Below are 24,387 nucleotides of genomic sequence, written 5' to 3' on the forward strand. Positions count from 1 at the left end.
TCAGCAGGGCTTGATGGGGGACTGCAAGCTGGGGGACCTGAGGTTGCGCCTCGCGCCTGGCACCAGACCAGGGGATCTGAGGCTGCGTGCCCTGCCCTGGCGCTGGGTTGGGGGACTTCAGGCCATGCACCCCCCCACCCCCCACCTGACAGGGCTTGGCAGGGGACCTCAGACCATACTCCCGGCCCAGCGGGGCTTGATGAGGGAACCTCAGGCCATGCCCCCAGCCTGGCAGGGCTTGACGGGAGACCTCAAGGTGCGCCCCCCCGCACTGGTTCTGGGCTGGGGGACCTCAGCCTGTGTCCCTCGCCCAGTGTGTGCCAGAGCACTTGAGGCTGCAGGGCTTGACAGGGGTGGAGCCAGCCAGGTCTCGATCTTGCCCAGTGGAGATGGGGCTGGCTGGGGCTGGGTCCTGTGTGATTCTGAGGTGCCAAGGGTGGGCAGGGTCCACAGCAGGCCCCAGATTCTGACAGGAGGAAGATTTTCATATACATTTTACTAATTTTCTTTTATCTCTGACACTGCTATTATAGAGAAAGGGCAAATAGCAATATTAAAATATTTCCTCTAATTAATCCCCTTTTAATGTGCATGAATTTTGTGCACTGAGCCACTAGTTCTTGTGATAAATACAGAGAACCCATTGAATAAAGCTCCTCTATTCCACTGTAAAACTCTATCTTGCCTGGTTTAGCTGTTTTAAAAACTGTTATCTTTTAAAATAAATGTCTTATTCCCACTAGGAGGTAAACAAACTAATTGTGTGTGTGGCAGGGACCACATCAGGTTTTGCTTATCTTCTCCACTGTAGCAGCTACACAGTGGTTAGTATACAGTACATGCTTCACATCATGTATTTGCTAGGTAAATAAAAATGTCTCTGCCCGTGTTTTAAAAAAATAGACACACACACACACACACATTTCAGAGAGGAAGGGAAAGAGGAAAAAAAAATAGAAACATCAATACATCAATGATGAGAGAGAAACATTGATTGTCTGCCTCCTGCATCACTCCCCTCCCTTCCCCCACTGGGGATTGAGCTGGCAAGCTGGGCTGGTTCATAGGTTGATGCTTACTTACTGAGCCCTGCCAGTCGGGCTCAGCCTTGTCTTTACTTTACCTTTCTGATGCTGTCTTATTCCCTTCCATCCTCTATCCTTGCTCTATCTTCTACAGCATATATATCCTTTATAGGCCCTCCATTTTTAAACACAGAAAAAAATAATCTTCTCAAAAGACTTGCCCTGCTTAATTCCATCATTATAACACATCAGTACTATTTACTTGTTTGTTTATTTTATTCTCCACCTTATTCAACAAAGAATTTAAGGTAGTCATAAAATCCTTTTCTCTCCCAGTAATTTTGTAATTATGTTTGTCTAAATTTACTCAATACATCTGTTTACGTCCTCATAAGATTAAATTCCTTGAAGGCAGAAATTAAGTTTTTTAATGCTGGCAACTCAGTGGAACATATGTCTCTTTCGCATCTAGAGTGAGTGAACAGTTACTCTTAGCAAAAAAATCAGAAAGACAATAGTGGCCACGGATTTTATGGCTTGCTTTAATCCCACAAACTGAAGCACAGTCAGGTAGCCCAGAGAATGCTCTCTCTCACCAGTGAGCTGCTAACAGGATCACAATGAATGGCTGGAAAGAAAAGAGGTGTCAGGCTACGCACTACCTAAATTACTCTTTCTTTCCCTTTAAAAGCAGGCTACCTTTAAATGGCAACTACCAAGAAAGAAGTCAAAAGTAACAATAATATATTAGTTAATATCTGCTGAGTGCATAGTGGCACTTTAGATGGATTACTATATTTAAAATTCATAATATGCCTAATGAATTATTATTATCCCTTCTTAATCTATTATTATCCCTTCTTAAGGAAAAGGAAATAACCCGCTAGAATGGCTAAGTAAATTGCCTGAGATAAGTGGTGATGGAAAAATTTGAAGTTATGCTCTAATAGTCTAAAGACTGCTCTTTTAATCACTCTACTATAGTGTTACATTATCTACCTCAAAATATTTTCTAATTTCAGCTTCAACTACCTCACTATAAGCTCATCCCAAAATCTATGGCTAGTAAATTAATCATAAAATTCTAATCACTAGTTTAATGCTACTACTGAAAATCTTATAATTAAAATGACAGCTCTAGCTGGTTTGCCTCAATGGCTGGAGCGTTGGCCTGCGGACTAAAGGTTCCCAGGTTCAACTCTAGTCAGGGGCACATGCCTGGGTTTCGGTCTCAATCCCGGAGACATCCAATCAATGATTCTCTCTCTCTCTCCCTTCCTCTCTGAAATCAATAAAAAAATATATTTTTTTTAATTATAAATATTATTCTTAAAATATTATGTTCTTAGTTTACAAATTAGGAGAAAGATTCGTGTGAGAGAGAAACATCAATTGGTTATCTCCCATACATGCTCCGACTGAAGATAGAACCTGCAAGCTGGGTATGTGCCCTATAGGGAATTTAACTGCAACATTTTGGTACATGAGAAAACACTCGGCAAACTAAGCCACACCAGCCAGGGCTAGGGAAAGGCCTATTTTAAAGATGATAAGCAGAAGAAAATTGATCAAAGGAAAATGACACCTGAGACACTGCTCCACTTGAGCACTTTTAATGCTACTGTGATACCTCAGATGACCTCAATTCGATACCTGGGTCTCTTCTAAAAACCTAGAACACCAGCTGAAGTGTCCAACTGTTTCAAATGGTAAGCATACTGGATTTTTAAAACCCTGTATAAATGAACTAAGTGTCTAGGTCAAATAGAAACATGATTACATATGCTTATATAAAACACTTATGGTTAGAGGGAATTTAACTGACTAAATTCTGTAACTAACTATGATATGGTAATAAAGATAATTTTTTCCATTAACTGATAGTAAAAACACACTAAAATTCAAACAAATAATGTACTTTTGTAGAAAATGAATACACTTACCCCACAAACTGCAACTTGCATGATTGCATCAAAACCACCTTCTGGAGAATCCAAATTTCCAGATATGCGCTGTTTACCAACAAGATCATTAAATACTCCCCCTTTATCAGTAAGACTGAGCACATTTTTGTAACTAAATGGGCTGGTGCAGTTCTGTTCACTCGTGCAAGGGTTCTTGAGCTTTGCTGGTGTTGTACTAATGTAAGGCATAACAGTTTTCTCCACAAATGAGCCAAACCCTGTGTAGGAAAAATGCATAAAGAGAAATGGATGGATAGATGAATGGATAAATTTGCATTAAAAAAAAAAAATCAGGAATGTTACCACATGTAAGTCAACCTTTTTCCTTACAAAAAATAATAAGATTTTAATAATAATGTTTCAAAGGAGATCATTATAATATGAAAAATTCAGGTCTCAAGAGCTAGTAGGCTATACTGGCTGGTGCAATCATATTAATTAGTAATGAAATAGAACCTGAATACTCAACATGTTTATAAAATAAATCAACAAATGAGTGACTAAATTCCTGAACACAAGCATGCATTTCATTATCCATCTGGTAGAATATCAGCCAACCACATCCATGGTTCTTGCATCTGCAGTTCAACCAAATGCAGATCAAAAATATTTTTTAAAAATCTCAGAACATTACAAAAAGCAAACATTTGAATTTGCCATGCATCGAGCACTATGATGAATCCATATGAATAAGGTGAGGAGTAGGCAGTTCCTGCTGTTGCCTAAACGAAAATACCATTTATACACACACACACACACACACACACACACACACACACCTAAGAGACCATTAGGACAGAACGACTGCAATGACTGGACAATCAGAACCGGTCAACCAGTTGTTATGACGTGCACTGACCACCAGAGGGCAGACGCTCAACACAGGAGCTGCCCCCTGGTGATCAGTGCACTCCCACAGCCAACCTCCCACGGCTCCTCCCCTGGCTTGCCAACCTCCGTGGCCCCTCCAAATCAGAACCTCCCTCAGTCCCTCCCACCCCCAGCTAGCCAACCTCCTTTTGTCCCTCCCATCCTCAGCTAGCCAACTTCCCTTGGCCTCTCCCCTGGCCAGCAGGCCTCAATTGGGGCTGGGCGAGTTGACTTCAATTGGCAGCCAGGCTTCTAGTTCTTTATATAAGGGACTTGAGCATCCTTGGGTTTTAGCATCAGCATGAGTCCTGGAACTAATACCCAGTGGATATGAAATACAACTATAATCTGTGTCAAATAACACAGTAGAATAGATAACAGAGGAATAAGGAAAAATAAAAATTATTAGATGTGTGACAAAAATTATCAGTTCTCTGAAAGAAAAGGTTAAAACCTGACCTTATTTATCTCATAAGTGGTGAAGAACAAAACTGCCAAGATTTATACAATTGAAAAATATATTTTTTTCACTATTCCCACCTATTCGAAAGTCGGAAGTAATCCTCTTCATTTCATTCATCAGATCTGTTCCAAGACTTTTTACATTCTCCAAGTCATCTTTCATAGAGTAAGAAAGGTCCATTAGGTAGTAGAGATCAATGGGATAGTCTTCAGCTCTCTTGAATTTTAATGAAAATGTTTGAGGCTCCCCTAATTAAACAAATATCAGAAGATGAAAAAAGCAATGAGGAAAACCAAACAGCCTGTATTTGCAAGGTAAACACCATAAAATGAAATGTATTATTGTTATATTTTTCACAAAATTCTATACATAATACAATGGGTGTGTATTCAATTTCATTCAAATACTTACAATACCAGAGCCTGGGAATACAAGATGAAAAAAACAACATCCCAAATCCATAGTTGGTGAAACAGACAAAAATGGTTAATTTATTACTAGCACAGAGAAAACAAGTAGATGAAAAAAACATAAATGAAACGGGTGGGTGAGAAGGGCACATTACAGGGTACACCTGACTTTTTAGAGTTTGAAGTTGTAAATCAAGATTGTTCTCTGTTTAATGAAATCCTTCTATATGCAAATAACATAATCTGTTTTTTTACTTTAGAAAACCTGGTAAAAAGTTTTAAAAATTACAGAGACAAAGAAACTTAAGAAACTATAGCAAAAATCGAAAACAATGAAAGTCTGAATGGTAACAATGAGGAAGGAGAAGAGAGATGAGTAAGAAGTGTTAGGTATAATTCAGTTAGAAAATATGTGAGAGGCCGAAACCAGTTTGGGTCAGTGGATAGAGCGTCGGCCTGAGGACTGAAATGTCCCAGGTTTGATTCCTGTCAAGGGCATGTACCTTGGTTGCGGGCACATCCCCAGTAGGGGGTGTGCAAGAGGCAGCTGATCGATGATTCTCTCTCATCGATGTTTCGAACTCTCTATCCCTCTCTCTTCCTCTGTAAAAAGTCAATAAAATATATTTATAAAAAAGAAAATACGTGAGAAAGAGAAGGATTGGGTGAAAAAAAACCATAAAAATTTAACTTGTAGTCCTAGCCAGCTTGGTTCAGTGGATAGAGCATCGACCTGCAGACTGAAGGGTCTTGGTTTTCGATTCTGGTCAAGGGCACATACTGAGGTTGCAGGCTCAATCCACGTGTGGGAGGCAACCAATCAATGTGTTTCTTTCATATCAATGTTTCTCTTTCTTTCTCTACCCTTCTTTTCCACTCTCTCTAAAAATCAATGAAAAATATCCTCGAGTAAGGATTAATAACAACTACCTTGTAGATTATTTCTATATAAATTTCTAGTACATAGTTCAATAAATGGGTTTGAAGCTTAAGAGAAAACTCTGTATGACAATATACAAATGGTTTTAAAGCCATAAAAGGAAAGCCTACAACTAGGAGGCAGTGCAAAGAGAAAGGAAGACAAAAAGACACACTCAAAAAAGTGTTTAGGAGTGATATATTAGAAGTCAAGAGAAAGAGCTCAAAGGCATCACTTGGTACAGAAAGGTTAAAAAGAAAAGGCCTCCCCAAAAAAGGTACACTAGACTTAGTGGTTCAAGGTGATGGTAGAGCTTTGCCAGAACAGGCTAAGAGGCAGAAGCCTGACTGCACCAGAATGAAGAGTAAATGGGAGTGGAAATAAGGGACAAAAGTAATGTGCACCACTCTATTGAGAGAAAGGGGATAGACCTTGGAATTAGCAGAAAGAGGGCTTGTGTTTTGTTGTGGTTGAGATTCGAAATTGCTATAGATTCTGATAAAAACCTTAATAATTTAACAATATTAAACATATACAAAGGAAAAATATAGGCTAAAATGTTGTCTGCATATATGAACACTTATTTTTAAAACCCATTACATCTATTACTTTCTTAATCTTTAATAATTTACTTTGAACATTAGGCAATATTTATTATTATTTCAATTATGTAGTACAAATTTTTATGTCTGGAAAAACATGTCTAAAATGTAATGCATTCCACATTTCTACTTGAGAGCCAGTCCACATATGAAAATGAGCCCTCAACAGAAACTGATGAGGATTATATAAAGTTGAAAAAAGCTCAAGTAGAAACAAAGGTATCACAGAATTAAATGTCTTACCTGATCGTAATTGCAAAACCAACTGCTGTGGTTGGATCTGTGTGATATCTTCTGGTTTGAGCTTCTCTGCAGTTCCTTTGCTACGGTTGGTTACATTTTTATTTTTCTTTATATCTTTGGAACCTCTGGGATTTTCTATATCATCTGGATGACAACCCTTCTTTTTTAAGGCTTCTAAATCATCACATCGTGCAGAAGTAGGCATTCCTTCTTGTAAAAATGTCTAAGTGACATTTAATAAAATATAGGTATAAATAAAAAGTATAATGGTCAAATCTTTCACTTAACTGCAAATAACACAATCAAATTGCACAAATCAAGTGACATAACAAATGTACTGAATTCCTAGTTTTTAAACAAAATGTTTTCTTTGTCTAATCCATAAGTGCTCTTATTTATAAACAAAACTAGAGGCCTGGTGCATGAATTCATACACCAGTAGGGATCCAGCTGAAATCAACTTTCTGGTATCTCCTATGGGGTCAGTGGGAGGAAATCTGACCAGCCAGTGAAAGATATGGGAGGGCTCCAAGGCATGTCCAACCAACAGAGCAAGCTAACCTAGCAGTTGGAGTGTCTGCCCCCTGATGGTCAGGGCACCTCAGAGCGAGTGGTTGAGCAGCCTTAGCATATCATTAGCATATAATGCTTTGATTGGTTGAACAGCTCACCAGACAACTGGACACTTAGCATATTAGGCTTTCATTCTGTGTTATGTCTCCCTGGAGAGTAATTATGTTTTTACTAATATATTGCTAGTAATATATTATTTTAATAATACTTAGGATTGATCTAAGTATACATTTTAACTACGCCACCTTCAAATTCAAGTATCAAAAAATTTATTTAGTGAAATCACTAATTAATATGGTTAACATACATTAATAATGTAAATACAACCAAATAGCAAATATTTTTCCTTAAGAAAATTCCTTAGAAACCTCTCATATTATGTAGCTTTCTCCACCATAATAACCTTCAACAATATACTGCGGAAAACATGTTATCCTGAAAGCCTCTTGATTAATGATGTCATTTTAAACAAAAAGAAGAAATTTAGCACAAATTTAGTATTGTTAGAGATTTAAAACAATTTTAAATATTACTGTAAACAATACAGTAAGTGATTATATGACAAAGGTTATAAATATATTTCCACTGGGTAAATTGTAAAAATAGAAAAGATCATAATTGTATGTAAATGGTACTTGTGGCTTGTGGTAAATTCCCAGTAGCAACATGATTTTAGTATGTGCTATACATCAACAGCTTAGATGAAAATAAAAATTGTATCAGATGACCAAAGTACCTTAATAAAAACAAAAACACTGCTTTTAAGATATATATAAAGGGTTTTGAATAACATGTTTTCATGAAATGTGAGGGAGGGATAAAACAATGTGAGTGTATGTATGAATGATTTTTAAATGTGTACATATAACTAAATCAATTATTATAATAGACATTTGACATATATCCCTAAAAATTATATATTTAGTAAGTCAAAAAATTTTAAATCTTATCATTGGGAAAATAAGAGAATGCCTTTCTTTTGGGGTCACTTATATTCACTTTGATATGGTATTCTATGATCTACCAATTTTATGGTGTTGTATATAGTTAGAACATTTAAATACAAAAAATCAACTGGTTTTGATCAGTTGTTTTTAAAGGGAAACATAAGCCTAAATGAGAACATTTAAATAATTAGAAAAACTTAAAAAAAAAAAAAACATGCCATGGATCAGATGGTTCAAAATTAGACTGTTTTTATGTATTATCAAACTTTAGTAAATACTACCTAGTACACCTAGTACATTATTACTTTCTAAATATTAGCCAATCCAGAAATCATAACATATAGATAAAATGTCATTCAACATAATCCAAAATAGCCTTAATAACTTAAGAATTATGCTACAAAGGTAAAAGGCTAAACTACTTAGCTAGGGTAGGATAACTGTCAACTCCAGACAAACTATCTATACTAATAATCTATACTAATAAAAGGGTAATATACAAATTAGGTGGGACACCCTCATGCAAGGACCGAACAGCAGGCTGCATGGGATGACTAGGCTGGCAGGGGGGCAGTGAGGGGCAACCAGGCCAACTTGGGGGGGGAGGGGGGCATTTGGGGCCAACCAGGCTGGCAAGGGAGACAGTTAGGGGCAATTAGGCCAGCAGGGTGCAATTGGGGGTGATCAGGCAGGCAGGTGAAAGGTTAGGAGCCAGTGATTCCAGATTGTGAGAGGGATGTCCAATTGCCAGTTTAGGCCTGATCCCTAAGCCAGCAGTCAGACATCCCCCAAAGAGTCTCGGATTAGAGGGTGCAGGCTAGGCTGAGAGAACCTCCCCTCCTTGCACCGTGCATGAATTTTGTGCACTGGGTCTCTATTAACCTTAATAAAATGGATACTGTTGATGATGGTAGTTACCACTCATTTAGAACCTTTTAAGTGAAACTGCAATTAAGTTCAGCACTCCCTATTTCCTCCATTGTCTCCAATTTAATTCCAGAATACTATTTTTAGGAAAACAGAAAGTAACCATTAGAAACATTTTGAAATAACAAAACAAAAACCTTTCATTTTTTTCTTTCAGATGGTCAAAGCAAATTTGACCAGATATATCTATAAAACGGGTACTTGAAATGTGGAGGTCAAATGACTGAATAAAAACAAATAAGTTTTGACCTTCTGATATTCACTGTGAATTAATTATACATCTTCAAAAAGACTTTCCTTCAATTCCTGTTCTAATCCATTCATTCTTTCATTGGTTTGTCTGTTCATTCAGTAAGCTATTGTGGAAGGTTCCATGTTAAGCAATATATAGAGATGACAAAAGTGAATAAAATTTAAACTCTAACTTCAATAGTTGACAAATCAATTCAGATGTAAATCAATTCCATATTAGTTTAATCAAATATAATTAGAAATGGTAATTTATACCTCTCCCATCTATAAAAGGGAAAACCCTAAAATAGTCAAATTAAATAGCTAGAGTTGGGGGGCAGATATCCAATAGAAATATAATACATTCCACAAAGGTGGGCTATATATATAAAATGATTTTTAAAATATTAATAATGTTGAAATGCTAATAAGTCTTCAAACTTTGTTATTTATTTGAGGCTTACAGCAATTCTCAATTTGAACCACCCATACTTCAAGTTTTCAAGTAACATGTACATTTGTACACAGACATTGATTTAAATGAAAATTCACATCGAGCTTTTCCAAGGATACAGTTGTGTGTAATACTACATGACTAGAGAATAAATAGAAAAAATTTGTGCTGTCTTACTTACTGAATTTGTACACCATCCACAATTTGGCCCTGCTTGTATACATTCTCCACATGATTTGGCATTTGCTTTTAAACATCTATTTTCATCTGTCAGGGAAAAAAAGAATAGACCACTTTATTTGATGTGTCAAGAGAGAAAATAATAAAAAACCAGGATTACGATGATGAATTATATATATGAACACTAAATTTGAATACTATGATCTAGACCTGCCCCAAAAAGGCCCCAAAGAGTAGTAATTCTAGATTACCTTAACACAAAGCCATAAAAAGACAGTTATCTTTCTTGTCTTCTATAGCAAGAACTATCTACAATTATTAATGCACATTTATCCTTTTTATCAAAGGCATAATTCCAGATCTATCAGGTTGAATGGTCATAATTGTCAGTTTTCTTACAAATGCACAAAGCATACTTCATTTAAGTTATATCGCCAAAACCTATAAGCATCCAGCAGTTTTCCCTTTTTATTATCCTATATAATAAAGCAATAATATGCAAATTGACCATCACTCCAACACATAAGATGGCTGCCACAAGATGGTCAGCAGGGGAGGACAGTTGTGGGTGATCAGGCCAGCAGAGGGGGGCAGTTAAGAGGGACCAGGCCTGTAGGGGAGGACAGTAGGGAACAACCATACCAGGAGGGGACAGCAGTTAGGAGTGACTGGACTGGCAAAGGAGGACAATTGGGGGTGACCAGGCCAGCAGGGAGAGCAGTTAGGGGCGACAGTCATCAGGGGAGGGCAGTTAGGGGTAACTGGGCCATCCGGGGAGGGCAGTTGGAGGTGACCAGGCAGACAGGGGAGGGCAGTTAGGGGCAATTGGGCCAGTAGGGGAGCAGTTAGGCGTCGATCAGGCTGGCAGGCAGAAGCACTTAGGCGCAATCAGGCAGGCATGGGAATGGTTGGGAGCCAGCAGTCCTGGACTGTGAGAGGAATGTGGTATCAGGCCTAAACGGGCAGTTGGACATCCTTTGAGGAGTTCCAGATCAGAGAGGGTGCAGGCTAGTTGAGGGACACACCCTCCCCCCTTCATCCCCCCCCCCCCCCGCCCCCGCCCCGTGCACGAATTTCATGTACCATGCACATTTATCCTTTTTTTGGTCAAAGGCATAATTTCAGATCTATCTAGTCTCTAGTGTTAAATATTTGAAAAGTTCATATTCATCCAAGCCAAAATCACATGATTTATCAGGCTCAGTATTCAAAGTTTGTTTTATAAATCTTTAATATAAATATCAGTATGCCTTTCATGTAATAAACACTGACATGGACTGTCTCCAATGTGTCTTTTCAGATTATGCTCATTATAGAAAACTTTAAAAATACATAAAAACATTAAGAAAAAAAACCTAAAAATTACCCACAATGTGTTCATAAGATAGAACTACTATATAATCCTTCTAGTCTTTTTTCATATAAATAGGTAAAAAACATATATATATATCAAGAATCATTATATATATATATATATATATATATATATATATATATTGTATATACACATTATATAAATGAAATTAAGGACATACATTTTGTGTACTACTTCTTATACTAGCCCCATGGTTGGCAAATTGCGACTCGAAAGCCACATTCGGCTCTTTGGCCCCTTGAGTGTGGCTCTTGCACAAAATACTACGGCCTGGGCGAGTCTATTTTGAAAAAGTGGCGTTAGAAGAAGTTTAAAAAATTTCACTCTCAAAAGAAATTTTAATCCTTGTACTGTTGATATTTGGCTCTGTTGACTAATGAGTTTGCCGACCACTGTAATAGCCTAAAAGTATCATTATAAATTATTTAAAATGATGGCTTTAATAATTGCATATTTCACTATATTGCACCCTATTTAGTGAACAAACTTATTCATACATGCTTGCTCACATGCACACACAAACCCTTGAAACACATACGCACACATACGTACACATAGATGCACCCACTCAGATGATCCCATTCTTATAAAACTATTTTTTTATCATAGATTTTTTTTAAAGTACTGAGTTAAAGAATATTAATGGCTTTAAAATCCTTGATACACACTAATTTGTACCCAGAATTAATATTCTCACAATCAATATACAAATATCATTTCATTAACTGGCATTTAATTAATGCATTAAGTAATTAATATAAATATTTCAACATTACTAATACAATTTTTTTACTCACTAATAGGATAAATTAGAATATCAATTCAATTGTCAATTACTTAAGGTCTCTAATTTTTTCATATATTTACTGACCATATATCTTTTGTAAATTTTCTATCTTTTGCAAATTTTTCTATTATGTTCATGTTTTTATTGGATCTCTACACATGATAAGAAAATTAAACGCTTTTTTAATTTTCTTACTGTTGATGGTGTTTTGACATTTAGATATTTTGGGATTTTTATGTTGTTGTTGGTTTTATGCATTTCAAAATTATCAATATTTCCCTTATGATTTCTTTCTTCATTTTTCTGTATTGTAAGTCCTTCCTATCCTGAGATAAAATAATTGTTCTACAGTGCATATTTTTAGAACTGGAGAACAGACATTTTATTATTTTAGATGTGGACGCATCACGGTTTCTAAGAGGATTAAATACGTTTTTGGCTTTATTTTCCATTCTTCTACTAGCAATGCCAACATTTTGATAAAATAATAGGAACATATATTAGTCAATTGTTCCTGGTTTCAGTTTCATAGATCATAATAGATAGTTCATAATCTACCATTCTATATTTTTATTTCTTTTCTTCTAAATATATTACATGTCATTGCTTTTTCTAAGCTCAAACACTCCACTACCTTCTCAAAAGTTTTTTCTGTAGTGTATTGCCACAGCCTTCACAGTGAGGTTCAGGATCTGAAGGAGGGGTTGACGCACAAATGAAAATGCTATACAAGAAATATGAATTTAGAAGTCATTGGGGGCCAGAATGAAGAGACACACGGACTGCTGGCCCAGTCTGCTATTTATTTACTTGAATACACATTTTCCCTTTAGCAATGCATACAGGCAGATAAAAGGTAAAGCTTGGTAAACAATAAAAGGATTATTCAGGTTAGGGAATTGCCTTGAGCCACCACTAAATCAACAAAGTTCTTAGTGTTAGCCCTGCTAATGCCCAAGGTCCAACAGCCTTCTGCATTCCTTAGTGCACTGACAGCATTGGCAAGTGGTGCCTTCCAGTAGTGTATTATCCTATATAATAAAAGCCTAGGTGGCATCGCCACAAGATGGCCACCACAAGATGGCTGGCAGGGGAGGGCAGTTGGGGGCAACCAGGCCTGCAGGGAAGGGCAGTTAGAGGCAACCAGGTCTGCAAGAGAGTGCAATTGCAGGCACCCAGGCCTGTGGGGAAAGGCAGTTGGGGGGCATTGGGCCAGCAGGGAAGAGTAGTTGGGTGCAATCAGGCCAGCAGGGGAGCAGCTAGGCATCAATCAGGCCCGCAGAGGAGCGGTCAGGGGGCGATCATGGGAGGGTACTTAGGGGAAACCAGGCCAGCTGGCAGGCAGAAGCAGTTAGGGGAGTGGTTAGGGGGTGATCATGGAAGGGCACTTAGGGGTAATCAGGCAGAAAGGTAGGTGAACGATTAGGAGCCAGTAGTCCCGGATTGTGAGAGGAATGTCTGACTACTGGTTTAGGCCCGATCCCGCAAGTATCAGGCCTAAACCTGCAGTCAGTCATCCCCTGAGGGGTCCCAGATTGGAGAGGGTGCCGGCTGAGCTGAGGGACAAGCCCTCTCTGCCACCTTCCCTCCAGTGCACACATTTTATGCACTGGGTCTCTAGTCTCTATATACCAAAGCTTACGGGACCGAGCGACTGATCAACCAGTTGCTATGAGGCTCACTGACCTCCAAGGAACAGATGCTCAACGCACAGGGTCAGGATCAGGCTCGGTCCTGTCAGGATTGGGCCTGTGGGGATTGGGCTCCCTCCTGTCTGGATTGGGCCTTCAGGGATCAGTATGAAACCAGCTATCCAACATCCCCTGAGGGGTTCCAGATTGCGTGAGGGCACAGGCCAGGCCGAGGGACCCCACTGGCACATGAATCTGTGTACTGGGCCTCTAATATCCTATCATTTTAGCATTTCACTTACAGACCTGCCTACCGTATTTCTGGGTGGCAAAGGTGAGGGGGCCTTGCCCTTTACTCTGAGTGAGATATTGCAGGACTTTGAAATGGATCAGTAAGATCTGACTTAGATCTCCCTTGAATTTAACTGATCAAAAAGCCATACGAGACACGAAATGAAAACACAAATATGGTTTTTTATTTACCTGCTTGGCCAAACACATAGCAAACTGAACCGATAAGTCCAATCCAGAAAATCAGTTGTAAATTCATCTGAAATATAAAATGTACAATATATTTTTAAAATAAAATACATTAAACATAAATCATGTCTATCTACCTTAACATAATACTTTCAACCATTTTTCCTCCAACCTTTCTCCACACCCCAGTCATTTTACCTTTTCTCCCCATGTACCTCATCTTTCATCTACACCAACTAAAATAACTTTCATAACAAATCTCCAGAATCTGTTCTTACTTTTCTTCAATTCACATATATTTAATTGATAGTACTTCAAAAAAGACTAACAGTGTTGAGTATTCTCTAACACTATAAAAGCTATTAACTTTCTTTGTCCTGTGAAGTATGGATCTCTATTACTGCCTATGGCTCCTAAGGAATCAAACAAGCATATCTAGAATGCAACATCCTCTTACAATTTTTAAATAGTTTTTAATTTTCCTCAGGAGATGACCAATATCCTGTACAAGGTTCTGACTCAATTTTATTTCTTTTTTAAGAAAATCAACTTTTATGCATGGAGTTAATAAAATATTTAATTTAATTCCCCGTAATTTCTATATCTACAAACTAGACTCCAAAAAGGTGGGGGAGGAAGGGGCATAAGAAACCTAAAAGAGGCTTAAGTCTTACAGAGGCTTAAGCCTAAAGAAAAATTAAATAATATTTTGTATATTAAGCAGAATGCCTAAACGATTATATATACACTAGTGTCCTGGTGCACAGACTCATGCACATTAAAAGGAAATTAGAAGAAATATTTTAATATCTCTATTCTCAGCTTGCTAATGAAAAGAAAATAGGATTCTACAGAGTCTCCTATCTACCTACTACAGGACTTCTGTGAGGATAAAATGAGATGAGGTGTGGGAAAATGCTTCACAAACATTAAGTTCATCTATAAAATGTTTGCACCTGGTTATAAAGCAAGTTGGGTTTCTGGGCTGAAGAGACTCCAAGGAGGCAAGTCACTAGGGAGAGGAAGCCAGGTGCTGCTACGTGACATTATTACCTGGCACCTACAGTGACCATTTCCTTGGCTGGGCTGGGCTGTGGGCTACATTTTTTGCCATGGGGTCTTGACAGCAATGGCTGCAATTTGGTAAGGTGTTGCTCCTGGGTGGTGGTGGGCTGTGTCCCACTTGAGGGAAGCTGAGTGTTGGTTTGTTGACACCACATTCGTAGTGATGTCTATTTTTAAGCTAGAGGCCCGATGCACGAAGATTTGTGTAAGAATGGGCCTTCCTTACCCTGGCTGCTGGCACCACCTTTGCTCCAGTCGGAGCATCCTTTCCGCCTTCCCACACTTTCCAGAGGCCTAGAGCATCTGGGGCAGTGTGGAACACCCCTGGCCACTTGGCACCTGTGTATGCAAATTAACCCACCATCTTTGTTGGGTAAATTTGCATACTCACTCCTGATTGGCTGGTGGGTGTCACGAAAGTAAGGGCAATTTGCATCTTACTCTTTTATTAGTGTAGATGGCCAGTGCGAGTCATGGCAGCTTCTGCCTTTAGTATCTGCCCCCGGTAGACAGTATGTGTCATAGCTACTGGTCAGACACACGGACACTTAGCTTTTTATATATAGAGATAGCAAGTTTTTACTATATTAATCTATACTTCCCAATTTGTTGAAGACAGCTATAGCCAGAGATCACTGATCCTATCCCTTAACTACTTTCTGCTCTGGACTAGCAGCCAGTAAAATAATTATGCATTTGGATTTATTGTTTTTAAACTGTTATAGTCTTTTCTTCTTTTATGGATAAGTAGCTAGCTGTGTGCCAGTATTCATTTGGTAAATTTCCTTTATTTCGCAAAATATATTTCTTAAAAACCTCCATCTTCAAAACCTTACACTCCAGGATGCAATTTCCATAGCTCCCATAACAGTACTTTAAAGTTGTCTTAGAGCACTTGCATTTTCCCTGATGTGAACAGTTGTCCCCTTTTCTCTGTTAGCTTCCCAGAGAAAAGTAATAATAAACATGCATAGTCATCCACTTGGCAAATGTGCTCAGACTAGCCAAGTTTTTTTTTTGTTTTTTTGTGTTTTTTTTTTTTATGCCAGGAGCTTAGAGTTGTGCTTATATATCAGTGACTGGATCCAAAAGACCAAGAAAACTGACACAAAGTGTGAAATGCTTAACAGTTCACCTTTTAAGGCCTACCTAAAAGATGCAACTTGTAATAAATCCATGTAGACCATACTTCTAAGCAACTCAAATGTTATCAATTTCAATGACTAAAAGGACCTGGAACATTAAGACTCCTAAGGAAATGCATGACTGTGTCAAACGGAGCATCAAAGGCAGTTTCTGCACAAAGACCATATATGGACTGATAGTGTTTCATACTTCTCAGGCTACTTCACTAGACTATCTTGAGAAACCTCTTAAAATATTACACACTTCAGAGAATCACCACTAAAATAACGTTATTAGGTAACAGAAAATATTTCCTATCATTCTTAGGTTACATAGTTTTAAAATATTTCTTTAAATGCCATCGTCCTCCTATAAACATTGTCAAATCAAAGATCAGCCTATGAAAACAGTAGGCCTCTGGAAGAGCTCAAACCCAGAACAAGACAAATGAAGACTTTAGTGCTGAAGCACAGCTGAGAGAATAAGGACAACATCTAAGAGCAGCTCAAGGACAAATGTCAGCTCTCCTGTGACTGGTCAGTGTACCGGCAAAACAGAGGCACAGTCACTGGCTGGTAATGTAAAAAGGACAGGATTTCTGTCCAAAAAACAGAAGCCACAGGAGACAGAAGACAGAAGTTAAAAATAAAGAAGAATGATGTAGGACGATAAGAGTTAGAAGAGAGCCTGGTTTGAAGTGGCCACCAGGAAAGTCAGCAGCAGAGAGCCGGATAGTGAAGAGGAACTACAGAGAAACAACCATCTTGGGAATGGGGGCCTGTGCTGTGTTTCCAGGAATTCTTACACAGAGAAAAGGTGGCTTAAGGAGTTTCCATCAAGAACATTTCACATAGAATAGCATATATTAGGGGCCAACAAGGAGAGATGCCTTCCGATATTATCCTGACCCTATTTTTTGTATCCTCTTCTATTCAAAGGTCTAGAAATAGTTGTCTACACTGGTCTCCATTTCAAAACCTCCTACTACTTCTGCCATAATTGGTGTCTACTTGCTATCATGCATGTACAACTGCTCTTACAAAAGAATACTTTCCAGACTTCCCTTATCCTTTACATTCATTAATTCGTTAAAAAATGTCTTGACTATCTACAATATGCACTTGAGGAGACACAGCAGCTTACGACCCACAAAAATTACATATTTAATACATTTCACCATTGTTCTTAAAACACTCTATTTCCTTGTACCACTCGTGTCTCTGAAAGTTCATCAGACAACTATGTCAGGTTTGTGCCCTATCTAGAGATATCTCAAGGAATTTTCACTTCAAAGATAAAAATTCAAATAATTACAAAATGACATGATGTTTTCTATAATGAAGACAAAAACAAAGTGCACTAAGGACCCAAAATCTGCCCGTTATGTTCAGAGGCTTCATGGAAATGGCTATGTTTCAGCCAGAATTAGACATGTAAGAAATAGGTTGGCAAATGGAGAAAAGACTTTCAGATAAAAAGGTTTGTACATGCAAAGTCATGGGGTCCTGAGATGAATTCTAATTATTCCTTTTCAGCCTTAATTTCTAATTAAGTCATGTGACTACACACCTCCACAAGTGGAACTGTCTCTATCTTTAGAGGAAGAAGACCAGAAAAAAAGTGTGAGTGTGTGTGTGTATGTATGTGTGTGTGTGTGTGTATATATATATATATATATATATATATATATATATATCCTAATATGCAAATAGACTGAACTATGGGATAACCAACCAAACAACTGGTCACTCTGAGTTGCACTGACCACCAGGGGGTGTGCGTGGAACATGATGGGCATCAGCAGCAGGTGGTAGAGTGTGGAACATGGAGGGTGGAGCAAGTGATTGGGGACGCCAGACCAAGGTGGGGTGCTGTTCACTGTCATCAGGGAGAACCTCTGGCAGTTACTGAAAATTCTTTGCTCCTGTGCACCATGGTCCTATCCAGTGCTCGCACCTGCTGCCAGAGACAGCCCCGCTTGCTCCCACTGCCAGTGCCTAACTTGGGCCTTGATTGCTCAGCGCCATCAGCAGGTGCCAGCAGCGGCTGCTGGCCTGATCACCCCTCAAGACTTCTCCACCTCCTTTGCTCCTGAGGAGTGATAGGGGCCAACAGCCACCTCTCGCATCTGCTGCCAGCGATGGCCCTACTTGCACCCACTGCTGGCACCGACCCCAATGGCGTTGTGCCATCGGTGGGTGCGTGGGAGGCCAGCACTGTCAGCATGTGAGAATGGTGGCAGTAGGAGCAGGGCAGCCAGCAGACAGCGGACCAGTGGCTGCAGTGGGAAGGGCTGGGCGGGAGCACAGATGATCGGCTGAGACCCACCCCTGTGCCCATTGCAGCTGCGCGGCCCACAATTCCTTTCAAGGTGCACGAATTCTTGCATTGGGCCCATATATATATATATAGGGGTTAAGTGACTGGCCAACTGACCACCAGAGGGCAGACAGTCAACACAGGAGCTGCTGTGCGAAAGCAACTTTGCAAGTGCCCTCTCACACTCAGGAACCCCTTGGAGGATATCAGACTTCCGGTTTCTGCCCGATCCTCACAGGCCAGGCCGAGGGACCCCACCTGCCGGAGGGACCCCTGCTCACTCTGCAGATGCCTTTTCAGCTCCAGCATCACTCCAGGTGTGACCTGCTGGGGAGGGACTGCAGGAGGTTGGCTTCAGGGCATGCCTGGCCCATCTTGCCCAGTCCTCCCTGCTGGACACCTTCTAATTAATTTCCTTTCAATGTGCACACATCTGTGCACCAGGCCTCTCTCTGTTTATGTTATTTGTAGTTAAATCTGGTCAGTGAGATGAGTGATTATTTTTAAGCTTGTAATTTTCTACAGTAAGTATCAATTACGTTAAAATCTTAATATAGAGGCCAAAAAGAATCCTAAAGTACTTAACTATTTGTGAAGTTTAAATTATAAGGGGGAAATAACAGAAACAGAGACCAGTGAAGCAGAAGTTGAATTACAGAGAGCCTTCAAAGCCATGCTAAAAAAGTTTAGATTATATTCAATATAGAGTAAGGAAATTGAAAAAAACAAAACAAACAAACAAAAAAAAAAAAACACAAATGCTGAGTGAAACAAGCCAGCCAATGAAAGAGAGACACCACATGACCTTACTTATTTATGGATGATAAAGAACATTATAAACTGAAGAACCAAAAGATAGATATAGACAGTAAAGCAACAAGCAGACTGTCAAATTACAGTGGGGAGATTGGGGAGATCTGGGGGAGATAAGAGATCAACGGAAGGACTTGTATACATGCATATAAGTACAACCAATGGATACAAAACTCTGGAGAGGGAGGGTATGTACAGGAGGGGGGGGGGGCATTGGTATATGTACAAAAATAATAATGTAATAAAAAAATATATTATTAAAAAAAAAAATAGGGCAGAGAGGAACCAAGATGGTGGTATAGGTAAACACTGGTATGTGTTGCCTCCTACATCAAAACTACAACAAAAATATGGAACAACCATCATTCAGAACTGCCTGGAAGCTGGCTGAATAGAAGTCTTACAACTAGAGAAGTTAAGAAGAAAGCACACCGAGACTGGTAAGAGGGGCACAAAACAAGCTGGTCTGGCACCCACATGAGCCACTTTTTTAATCAGGAGGGAGATCATCCCTGTGGAGGACGCCCATGAGGAGCAAGAGGTCCCAGCAGCACACTAGACCCCCAGCTCAAGGTTCCAGAGCTAGAAAGACATAATTTTGGGCTGTAAAAACAAGCAGGGATTGTGGCTGAGTGACAGGTATTCCTCTTAAAGGGCCAGCACACACACTGATTTGGACCCCATCCCTCTGAACTCCAGTACCAGGTAGCTTTTGGGAGACCCAGACACATTAGGGCAAGAACTGGATTAACTAACATCGGGGCAGGAATTCAGGGGTGGCTCTCTCCCAGATAGGGGTGCTTGCAGGGGTCATTGTTCCTGTGTTGGTACCTCCCCATCACAGAGCTAGCGGGCAGCCATATCTGAGTTTCCATCAGCATAACTCATATTGTTGGCTCAGCCCTTGTGATTCTCTGAGACCCTGTCCCATCCAATTTGTTGCCCCACCCAACCTGTTTGCAGCAGTTTTTTCATATGAATGGCCTGTCCATTCATATGAAAAACGTTTTTACTAAAATCTCTCAAAAAAGCTGCAGCTGGCCTCAATAAAAGGTCCAAGACCTGGCACTAGGATCAGCTTGCCTTGCTTTCACAGCTGGGCCTTGCTTGGGAACTTCCTAGCCCACTACAAATAGCAGCCATCTGTGGATCTCTCTGTAGCTCCTGCTGGGTGGCCCCAGATAGTGGCTGACTTTGCACCTCTCTGGAGGTCTCAGTTCAGTGGTCCAGGCCCTAGCACCTGGTGGACAGCTTCAAACCATAGCACGTTACAACATTACACAACTCTAAGTGACACACTCAAGGGGCAGACTCAGCAGGCACCAAAGCCCCACTGAAGCAAGTCCTGCTCCATAGGAGTGTCTCCTAAATAGCAGCTCTTCCACTGTAGTTACAAGTAGTCCTTAAAGCCAATTGGCCTGGAGGTCAAGTCCTCCCAGTAACACTAACAGCAATCAAGGATCACTATATATAAGCCCCCTAGAGAGCCCAGCTCACATGACTGGGGAGGCTGAGCCACTGGGCCCTACAGGACATCTACTACACAAAGACACTCTAAGAATTTCAGGAGACATTGCATTTCTAACTAATACATAAAAACAAACTCAGAGAAGCAGCAAAAATACAAGACAAAGAAACATGTTATAAATGAAAGAAATGGAAGCAAGCAAACTACTTGTTCGTTTATTTTGATTTTTAGATTCAATTATTGATAGACTAGAAGCCCAGGGCACAACATTCATGCACTCAGGAGTGTGTGTGTGTGTGTGTGTGTGTGTGTGTGTGTGTGTTGTGTGTGTGTGTGGGGGGAGGTTGTACCTTTCCTGTACTCTTTAGCAGTTCAGGAGCCTCAGGGGATGTCCAACTGGCGACTTAGGAGCAGGCCTAAGCCACCAGTCAGACATCCTTAGCGCCGCCATGGAGGTGGGAGAGGCTCCCACCACTGACGCTGCGCATGCCAGCCATCAGCCAGGCTTGTGGCTGAGCAGCACTCCCCCGGTGGAAGTGCACTGACCACCAGGGGTCAGCTCTTGCATTGAGTGTCTGCCCCCTAGTGGTCAGTTAACGTCATAGCAACTGGTCTTTCCACCCTTTGGTCTATTTGCATATTACCCTTTAATTATATAGGAAATGTATTTGTTGCCAAAAAATAATAAATTTTGTTTTAGAAATATAGACTGAAATGCTTCTGTGAATATAACTTTCAAAACAACAGTTTTAAGGTTACTCTTTAATGACATGACAACAAATATATTGCAGTAAGTTAATGATGTAGACATGTGTCAAACACAAGGCCCGCGGGGCAAATCCAGCCCGCCAGGCCTTGCAATGTGGCCCGCACCGCGCTGTCATCACTGCACTCCGCTGTCAGTTTATGACATTGTCAGTTTATGACTGTTCAGTAAACCATTCGGCCCGCGATTTAGGCTGGATTTTAGATTTTGGCCCCTTCTCTGATTGAGTTCGACACCCCTAATGGAGAGGTTGAATGGCAAGAGAGGAGCCACAAGAGATGTATAAAATTTACTGCCAAGGTTCAAGTAAGAGGTTATAAATATCTAAATTCAGACAGTAGCAATGGACAAGAAGATCAATCAGTGATTAGGAGGTAGCAACAGTAGAATCTGATGATTGTTAGATAGGGTCAGAGAGAAAAAAGAATCATCACTTTCAAATAAAGAATACAGAAGAATGAAGTTAGGGGAGAAAATGATAACTTTTGTTTTAGAAATATAGACCGAAATGCTTCTGTGAATATAGAAAAGATACTGACTGGTAAGTTAAGACATAGGATTCTGGATCTCAGGAAATATAGCAGGGCTAGAAATACGTATCTGAGAGCTGTTACTATGTAGGTGGCAATTGAAATTAGGAAAATGAATGAGATTGTGAAAAATTCTTAGGAAGAGAGAAGAGGTAAGGGCAAACTTAAAGAGGTGAAGACACAGAAAAGAGTAAAAGTAAATAATGGATCCAGAACTCCTTGAAGCAAAGAGGAATGGCAACCAGAGCACAAGGGGTTATACTACCCTAAAGAGCGGTGCAGCACCTTTTCTCTCAGTGAGGGCAGGAGGTAGGAAGCTGAGAGCATTCACCAGTAACAGCCTATGTTGTTGTTGTTGTTTTCTGAAATAGGAAGTAAGTACTACCCTGAGAGAAAAAGAGATGGGGCTGGGGAAGATACAATAGGATTATAGGGCAATGCTGAGGGGCCAGCAGGTAATGACATCTTAATTTATAAAGGCACAATTATATACTTATTTCACTTGCAACTACCTGTTATCTATCTTCCCTGATGGGTTCTGGCTCCAAGAAAACAGAGCCTTGGAGTGTCTTATTCATTCATTGCACCAGAAGTGTTTGACACAAAATCAATGCTTAAATATTGAATGACATTTTTCTCTGATATTACTCAGAGGAAAGAAAAGTTTCTCAGATTAGTTAATGTGCAGATCCTCTTTTAATAAAAAATAGTTACTGTGGATATCCTAGTGATGATGATTTTCAACTTAAGGCTAGATATAGGTTCCTATACATTATAACCAAAGGTAATTTACACATAGAAGCAAATACAAACATAGGCACTGAAGTAACAATTACTCAGTATAACCAAATGTTTGTTGGTTATAACTGTAATTATCAGCACAAAAGCACAAAATTATTTTTTAAAATATTGTAGAAATGCTGAAATCACTGAGATTACCTCCTATCATTCTCAGATGCCAATTTGAAATCACTGAATTAACCCACTAGTTTACAGGGCAAGTGCAGAAGGGCTGGGGTGCATCAAGAAATGGAGTTGACAAAAAGTTAACAACAAAGATGAGGACAAAGTCAAAGGACTAGAGACTACACGGGGCGGTGAGAGAAAAGGAGCCCACATAAACAAAGGAGGGAGAAGTAAGCCCAAGAGGTTTTAAAACTTCACAATGTTGGGTCAAAAGTTCTAAGTGAAAGTATAGCTATGGATACGTGTTTTAATCAAGGTTCTTGCCCCAAAAGAAGCCTGAGACAAGAACAGGACTCCAGGCAAAGGGTGTAGTCCAAAGATGAGCCCAGGAAAGAGGTACTGAAGAAAGTGAATCAGGAAAAAGAGAAAAGCCAACCTCAGGATACCTGATTTACTGCCTGGAGGCTTGATCTTGCTGGGAAGTTTTGAGAAGTGTATAAAAAGTCTTCCCACAGGAGGGTCAAAGTGCAGAAGTGCATTTTATCAATTCAGTCCCCATTGGTAAATTTGTCCCAAGGGACATTAATTTCCCCACACTTCTAAGAACTACAGTGCATTTGCCCACAAGGCTGCTACAGAAGGCCACAGACAAGAGAGCTTGCTAGAGAAGCCCCAGGGATTGAAATAATGGAGGTAACTCAAGAAAAGATGCAGTTAAACCAACAGTCACAGAAATGTTCCCAGTAGCAGTGGCTGGAATCATAATTATAACCAGAAAACTTTAGATTGATCTATGTTAGGAGAGACAAGATATGGAATAAAAGATAAAGGGTAAGAAATAACACAACTACAATGTTGATTATTACCATTCATATAGTACTTATTTTGATACAATATCACAACCTTATTATACTGCATTTTTAGTCAGATGTTTATTATTATAATAAATAAATACTAATTACATTAACAAGTATAATTAGATACTTATTTTAAATTCTACACCTAAGTAAGATTAACCCCCGTTTCCCTCTTTTCTATGTCTCTGGATGTTTGTTTTTTTTTCTTGCTTAATCCTTTCACCTTTTTCATCCAGACCCCAATCATCTCCTCTCTGATAGCTGTCAGTCTGTTCCCTATCTGTGAGTCTGTTTTTATTTTGTTAGTTTATTTTGTTCATTAGATTCCACAAATCAGATGCAACTGTTAATTTCCCTTACTTTGTGGGAATTAGGAGACTCTTAGCAGGTGATTCTGACAGAGGGTTTCTTCCAGGTTGCAGTCAAGCCATCAGTTGGGCTGCAGTTATTTGAAGGC

At 39.5% G+C, this 24,387-nt stretch overlaps 1 protein-coding gene across 1 annotated transcript in view; it reads right to left on the reverse strand.

Moving 5' to 3' along the window:
- The window catches only part of ITGB1 (integrin subunit beta 1), a 56,347-nt gene that overhangs the window by 19,568 nt on the left and 12,392 nt on the right, over positions 1–24,387 (reverse strand). Inside the window, exons 2-6 of the mRNA XM_084875924.1 lie at positions 14,085–14,151; positions 9,810–9,895; positions 6,497–6,719; positions 4,400–4,570; positions 2,969–3,207 (exon numbers count right to left, since the gene is read on the reverse strand). Coding sequence (XP_084732050.1) covers positions 2,969–3,207; positions 4,400–4,570; positions 6,497–6,719; positions 9,810–9,895; positions 14,085–14,151 — 786 coding nt within the window. The remainder of the gene's footprint in view (positions 1–2,968; positions 3,208–4,399; positions 4,571–6,496; positions 6,720–9,809; positions 9,896–14,084; positions 14,152–24,387) is intronic.

Source organism: Pipistrellus hanaki (assembly GCF_964339955.1).
Source record: "Pipistrellus hanaki genome assembly, chromosome: 1".
In the NCBI taxonomy this organism is placed as follows: Eukaryota; Metazoa; Chordata; class Mammalia; order Chiroptera; family Vespertilionidae; genus Pipistrellus; species Pipistrellus hanaki.